Source organism: Belonocnema kinseyi, chromosome 1 (genome assembly GCF_010883055.1).
Source record: "Belonocnema kinseyi isolate 2016_QV_RU_SX_M_011 chromosome 1, B_treatae_v1, whole genome shotgun sequence".
NCBI classification, from domain to species: Eukaryota; Metazoa; Arthropoda; class Insecta; order Hymenoptera; family Cynipidae; genus Belonocnema; species Belonocnema kinseyi.
In genome coordinates this window covers 159,240,304-159,248,000 of record NC_046657.1, presented here as the reverse complement: position 1 = coordinate 159,248,000, position 7,697 = coordinate 159,240,304, and the positions used below count along the sequence as shown (strand labels likewise).

Sequence of the window (7,697 nt, the reverse complement as noted above, 5' to 3'; positions counted from 1 at the left end):
GCACCTCCCTGCCGGCGGCAGCCTCATCGGCCAGCGGCACTAGTTTGGGAATCGCTGATCTAAACCAGCGATTCCCAATTTTTTCGCTGTCTGGGGACCGGTAGGGCCGCCACCCTCAAATTTTTTGCATAATACTTAAACCCAAGGGGGGACACTTAACTGCTTGTGATGCGAGCATGTGCTGGCTTGTCGCGCTCGACCTTCCCATTATAGGAAAATTAGAGCCGATTAGGAAAAATGGAAAATTTAGTTAAATATTCATTAGCTAATTTTAATAGGCAGCGTTAGATTTTCTAGGTGATGACGAGAACATTAGAAAAAGATAGAAAGAAATCGGTTTATAACTTCAAAAGTTATTGCACTTTTGTTACGCTGCAAAGTCGTCCAGTAATATATTTTCTTGGACAAATTTAGTGAAAATATTAACCGATTTTTATTAACTTTTTTTCCATATTTCTAAAATTATATCACGAAATTGATTCAGCTCATTTAATTTTAATTGTGTCATACCTTCATAACTTCAGGTCTACTACAGGTCACAATCTCAGAACAATGAAAGGCATTCATGCAAGGTCAAAAAAATAGTCCCATGCTCACAGCGGGGCCCCTGCCTTGGAGCCTACCGAACTACCCGGCCCGGGGTGGCATCCTCCTACCGCCGGGTAGCCACCCTACCCAGGGTAGCAGTTTGGGAAACGCTGATCTAAACCACTGTGCGGCAGGGGGATGCCACCCTGGGCCCAGCCACTCGGCAGCCCCCCCCCCCCCCCCCCCCCCCCCCCCCCCCCCCCTATGAGGACCCTTTCATTGTCATGAGATTTAAGGCTGTTTCACTAACTAAAATCCTAAAGATATGGCTCAGTTCACTTCTAATTATCTGAATCATTTTCCTGAAGTTATTTTAAGAAAATGAAAAAAAAGTTGACGAAAATCGGTTAACATTTCGAGTAATTAAGCATATCGCTTAGAACACGCAACATTACAAGAACTGTCAACTGGCATTGAAGAAATTAACCGATTTTTATCAACTTTTTTTTCATTTGCTTAAAATTAGATTAGGAAATTGATAATACAGATTTCCTATATCTTATATCTTCTTGCCATTTGGCATGTGTGTGAAAGAAGATTCTTTCGAATTCTTCAGTAGCTTCATGGGTAGAGCACACGACTGGTAATCGGAAAACCTGGGTGCGATTTCCAGCGGAGCGATCTTTTTTCACAAATAAAATTTAATTAAAATTTTTTTAGAAAAGCGTAAAATTCTGAATTTGAGGCGTGTCTTAAATCTGTAGTGTACATATTTATTTTCACGTAATATGATAAGTATCACATCTGATAGGTCATCTACCACCCCTATAATAATACAGATTTCCTCTTTTTTAAATGTTTGTGTTAAATCTTCTTACCTTTTTTCTCCGCCTGTCGCGCCGTTCTGGAGTGGATGGTTTCTTCGAAGCTGTGCCCACGGCATTACCTAGATTTTTGCAAGGAATCCAGTCTGGATTGTTTATATCGGTAAGCTCAGCTGGACGTCCTAATAAATGATTAAGAGAAAATTTATTAATAGGGTCATCCACACGAATTTTCCTTGTCTTATATTTAAGTTTTTTTTATCAACTTTGACTATCAAAGAGTTCAAATGTGAAATAAAAAAGTAATTTTTTAATTTTATAATTTATAATTATATAATAAAAAGTGAGAAAACATCAGCCAGAAATGTTGATTTTTTAAACGAAAATGTGGCGCCCTCACGGATTGAAACACGTGGTATGACGTCACTCGCTGCCAAAGCCAAAGAAAATACATTGTCAGTTTGATAAAAACAATCCAATTAATTAATCACCAACTGTTTCCGGCTAAAGGTGGGGTTTTATGGAGTATCGGTATGCCCGGATACGTTAAAGCCATTTCGGATAATGACGTCAACACTTTAAAACATCTATTTTTATTTATTAATTTAGAATGATATTTAATTCAGGCATAGTCATATATGCAATATTGCATCTAGGAAACTTAGTCAAAATTTTTCAAAGTATATTTAAATGTAATTTTTGGCAATACGATCTACACGATCTTTTAAAGTTACTTCTTGAGAAGTTTTACAAAAATTCTCAAGTAAAAATATTCAATAGTTTTTATTTATAGCGATTTTTGTCCCCTGGGTCCTTGGGACCCAAGTGTTATCAGCGTGTTACTGCACAGAAGTTTGGTGACTAAGGGTTAGAGAAGTGCATTTTTTGGCAAATTAAAAATGTTTAGTGAATACTTTTTGAGTTTATCTAGTGAATTGAAGGTCCTTTATTGTGAAAAACTAAGTGCGATTGTAAATTTAGATACCCACGCTCTGAAAAGTGAGGATTTTCCACCTGTATTAGTGATGTATCCGATAGTGAGCGAGTTCGATCTTGTTTCGTATTTTACAATAGCTCATAGTTATTATACTTGCAAACAATTGAGGAGTTCTGGACAAGAAGGCGACAGGAGCTCGAGAAAGAGTAAAAGTATTGTCCAGGCTATGACGTCAGGTATCAAAAGTGAAATTCGAAATTTAAAAAAACAAAAAATATAGTTACATAGCTCTTGAAAAATGAACCAGAGTCTCCATTTACAGTTTTTCTCTCGGGCTGCAAATTTTCCAGTAAATAAATAGAAACTGACTTTTTTTAATTGAAAAAACCATGTTTTTTCACATTCAACTCGCCGTACGTAATTCGTTTATCAACTAATTAACAAATTTCTTTTTGAGTTTTATTAGTGACACTCTAGTGGAGGCTACAGTGTCCAAAAAGAGTCAAAAGTTAGTTTCTAATGTTATTTTTACCCGAATGAAAAACCACGTTTTTAGACTTTCACATTAAAAAAGTGAGTGAAGAAGTTTGAGCTACGACAAACTTCAAGCGAACGAATTTTCCGCCATGTATTGGCCAACTTTTTGGAAAATCTCAATTCGATTTGATTTTTAGTTCCATAATTACAAAGAGTTTATTACGAGCTCGCGACGCGACACCACAGGATTTTTCAGGGGACGCCGCCGGAACGCTGACTAGTGCGAGCGAGTGGACAAAACACAAGATGGGCAATTGACACGTTCATTTTTCATTATCTGCATGGATTTATTTATACTAAAGTATATTATGTTTTGTAATGTGCCACTTTTTATATGTATTTAATTATAACGCGTACTTTAAAAGTATCATACAATTTTGAACATATCGAAGGCTGTTGGAGTCATGCTCTAACCTCAAAATCAAATCACCTCACTTTACTGAATATTAAGACTAAACTGAAATTATTTTTAAACACTAAGTAGTACCCTAGCAACACCGCATATTTCTTCAATATTTCTACCATATTTACTGCAATAACCGCAATATTACAGGAAATATAGTAGAAATATTGCAAGAGTGTCTCTATGTCCTTTTTCTGAAATATAAACTTGAAAAATTATCAACTTTATATTTCAGAAAAAGGACATAGAGACACTCCAGCAATATTTCTACCATATTTCCTGTAATATTTCGGATATTGCAGGAAATATGGTAGAAATATTGAGGGAATATGCGGTGTTACTAGGGTACTCCTTTTTTATATTCAAGTAAGCATGCACAGGGAAAAACTGTTTATTTTGATAATATTCGTGTAAAATGTAATTTTAAAATGGTAACGCCAACTGTAACATAAACTTTCGAAACTTTGACATAAGCCACAATTATCAAACACCTTTTTCATTTGTATTCACACTTTTATTTAGAAGCAAAGTACTGCTAAGTATTTCAAAAATATTTATTGCTGGTATTTATTGAGTAAAATGAGGCATTTGAATTTGCAGGTTAGAACTTGATTGCTACAACCTTGTGTAAAGTGTATCTAATTTATCTTACCCGATATAAAATGGTTTGAGCAAATTCTTGCATTTCTTATCTGTGACTCACTTAAAAGACCACGTTTAATTGCACTTATCCATTGTTCCTGTCTTCTCTTCGATAACTCTATTTTTTGTTGAAAAGTGTACGGTCCACCAGGTCTGGCATACATTTTATTTGTTTCTTTTATAATAGTTGGAATTTTATGAAATGATATTCCTCGGTCCCTTCCATGCTTGTTCGTACAACCCACAACAAAACACGCAATTGCCATTTTCTTTAAATAAAGCAATAAATTGATTCTCGAAAATTACATTACATGCGCTTCAATGCATAAAACACGAGTGCCATACTACAGGTATTCAGCCATTTTGAAATTTTATGGCTAGTGACAGGATTATGCGGATATCTCTGGCATGCGCAGTACACTGGGGCTGGTGCCTATTTCAATGGCGAATGAGAAGTGGGCGGGAACTTTTAAATAAGGAATTATTTACCTAATTATTTTTCAGCAGAATTCAAATAAAAATTGATAATTCGCGAATGGAAAATATTTTTGATTAATTAGCGCTTAAATAATAACACAAAATTGTTATAAAATAGTATCTGAAATGAAAAATGCATTAAAGACTGTTTCTGCAATCCAAATCTGATAGAAAATTATGTATTCATAGTTAATATTAACTAAAAGAACACAAACAGTCACTTCTTGGGACAAGGAAAACTGCAGAAAGACCTTGTCAGTGTTTAAAAACTATGATTACGAGAAATCAAAATTAGTATCTTTGAATATGACTTGTAACAGAGAGAAATAGCAAAAAATATATTAGATTCTATTAATAATCTTTAATAATTTTTATAAATTACACTAAATGTATAAGATTTCAATAAGAATTTAGGTCAAATTGAATAGAGAAGCTAATGTTTTTATTCTTTCACTTAATATTAATCTTGTATACATAATTTTCTATCAGATTGTTACTGCAGACACCATATTTAATATATTTTTCATTTTTGATAATATTTTAAAACAATCCCTAGCGGACCGTAGGGACCGAATAGAGCCTCTACAAAGTACCCGTAAAGACCTCATTGGGTCCCCATTTTGTTCGTTTTTAAAAAACTAAAAAAAAATAGCAAAATCAACTTTTAAATTGTTGAAATTCGGATTCAACGTTAAAATTCCCTCTAGAACGTCATGGAATAATCGCAATATATTTTTTTTTGCAACGGTAAAAAGTTAAGAAAAATATGAAACGTATAACGCCTCTTGACTGCTACACTTCAAACGCATTATCTGTAAGTAGCAGTCAACAGGCGTTATCCGTCTTTTTTTAAAACTTTTTACCGTTGCAAAAAAACTATTGCGATTATTCCGTGACCTTCTATAAGGAATTTTAATGTTGAATCCAAATTTCAACAATTTAAAAGTGGATTTTGCTGTTTTTTCGAGTTTTTTAAAAAGGAATCGAATAGGGGATCCAATGTGGTCTTTACGGGTACTTAGTAGAGGCTTTATTCGGTTCCTTCGGTCCGCCAGGTATAATGTGCTGTCTTTAAACCCTAATTAATAACACAAATTTTCCAATCGCGAAATATTAATTTTTATTTAAATTCTGCTAAAAATAATCAATAATGTAAATCATTATGTTAAAGTTCCCGCCAACTTCCTATTGGTTATTGAAATAGGCACCACCCCCAGCATACTGCGCATGCCAGAGATGAAAAGTTACTTAAGAAGATTATTATGAATTTTAAGAGATTTCAAAGGATTTAAGAAATTCAAAGATTTTAAGGATTTTCAAGAGATTTTACGGATTTAAACATTTTTTAAGGATTTACAAAAATTTTAAGGATTTCAAGAGATTTGAATGTATTTTAGTCAATTTCAAAAAAACTTCGAAAGATTTTAAACGATTGTAAAGAAATTAAAGGTATTGAAAAAAATCTAAGGAGTTAAAGGATTTTCAAGAAATCTTACAGGATTTCTAAGAATTCAATTCATTTTAAGGAATTACTATTAGGGACTTAACGGGATTTTAAAGTTTCTTTTTTAAAGCATTTAAACATAAAATTAAAACTATTTATTGAAAAAAGATCCTACTCCATCTTCACTCCATTGGGAATCGAACCACAAAACTTCTGATTTCCGGTCAGGTGCTTTTCCAATTAAACTATTAGAGGGATCAGAATAAGAACTCTTAATTCAAGAACATAACGCTAATTTTTAGCTAGGTGTTAATGGTACATGTAATTATTCAATTTTTTTTTAATTGATCTGCTATATCATCAGAGATTGTACCTTACCGACAGTAGATCAACCCCCCCAAACCACGGAATCAGAAAATCTACACAATATCGATCAAGTTAAGAATCTTCAATAACAGAAAATGCTTAAAGTCTTAATAAGTTAAAGTATTTTCAATCAATCTCTACAGGATTTTTAAGAATTTAAGTGATTTTAAGGAATTATTATTAGGGCTTTGACGATATTTTAAAGTTTCTTTTTGAAGATTTCAAAAATAATTCATAACGATTTAAGGATTTATAAGAGATAATATAAGATTTTAAGACAGTCTTAGTGATTTTAAAAAATTTCAAGCGAGTTATTAAAAAGTTTATTTTAAAAGATTTCAACAGACTTGAAAAAATAAAAAAAATTTCAAGGATTTTCAAGAGATCTAAAGTAATTTTAGAAAATTTAAATAGTTTGAAGGGATTTGAATTAATTTTATTCGGTTTTGAGAAACTTCGAAAGATTTTTAATGATTGTAAAGAACTTTTGGATATTTAAAAAAAAAATCGAAATCGCTTGAAATCTTAACACACACACATACACACACTTTGACGCAGAACCAACATTTCAAAATCGTCCCCAACCAACTGTACAACAATTCAACCTAACCTCAATCACTGCACATTATATATATTTTTTCATGGATTGTCCAAATCGCACAGTTTCCAGATTTTCAACCATAACACAGTCACACAAAAAAAAAGTAAGTGTGCGGATCTGGTAACAAGACGCACGTATTCCTATAGATTTTGGGGCGCTGAATTTACATTCGGTATCAAAAATCACCCATCACGTCATGGTTGAGCCATAACCTCCAAAAATGACGAAAAATCATGCACTGAGGCAAATAAATTTCAAAATAATGCCAGTGTTGCAAAATTTAACTTCAAAAACATGTCGACAACTGTGAAGGATCAACCCTTGCCTGTTATCAACTTATTTAACATAACTGTACCCAACAGAACCTGACCTCACCTAACCTGAATTAACAGAAATTAACGTAAAGCTCTGGAAGCATATTTTACCAGTAGCAAATGTGTGCTACATCGAATGGGTCAACTCGAGCCAAACCTAACAATAAATCTAACCTAGCCTAACGTAACCTAACCTAACCTAACGTGTTGTCCCGTTGCGTTTGCGGCACCGTTTCATTCAACTTCGGCTTAACCTACATAGAGGTTTAACCTATCCTAACTTAACAAAACCTGACCTAACCTAACCTAGCTGAATGAAATTCAACCACACGTGTAGCTATGTAAGCGTACGGTTCTCAGTCTTAAATGTGTGCTATATTTAATAGGTTAACTCGATCTTAACCTAGAAATGAATCTAACTTAACAGAACCTAACGAAATTTTGCTTAACGCAACACAACTTAACTTAAGTGTTCCCGTTGTAACACAATAAAATTCATTTCATTGTACTACACGTGGTTAGAAATTTAGACGCACATTACTCATTTGAAGAAACTTAGAACTACAAGTAGAATTGACCCCATTTCAATTAACCTGGCAATGTTTGTATCAATTAAAATGTAGA

General features: G+C 33.5%; 2 protein-coding genes across 3 annotated transcripts in view; both read right to left on the bottom strand.

The window, feature by feature from the left end:
* LOC117176549 overlaps positions 1-4,210 on the bottom strand; it is a 6,889-nt gene extending 2,679 nt beyond the window's left edge. Inside the window, exons 1-2 of one of the 2 annotated variants that reach the window (XM_033366806.1) lie at positions 3,882-4,210; positions 1,407-1,534 (exon numbers count right to left, since the gene is read on the bottom strand). In XM_033366806.1, the coding sequence (XP_033222697.1) occupies positions 1,407-1,534; positions 3,882-4,137 (384 nt within the window). In that variant the 5' untranslated portion in view covers positions 4,138-4,210. The remainder of the gene's footprint in view (positions 1-1,406; positions 1,535-3,881) is intronic. The other variant, XM_033366812.1, reaches the window with a different exon arrangement.
* Positions 1-7,697, bottom strand: part of LOC117180798 — a 90,210-nt gene that overhangs the window by 60,965 nt on the left and 21,548 nt on the right. The window contains exon 5 of the mRNA XM_033373308.1: positions 1,407-1,534. Coding sequence (XP_033229199.1) covers positions 1,407-1,534 — 128 coding nt within the window. The remainder of the gene's footprint in view (positions 1-1,406; positions 1,535-7,697) is intronic.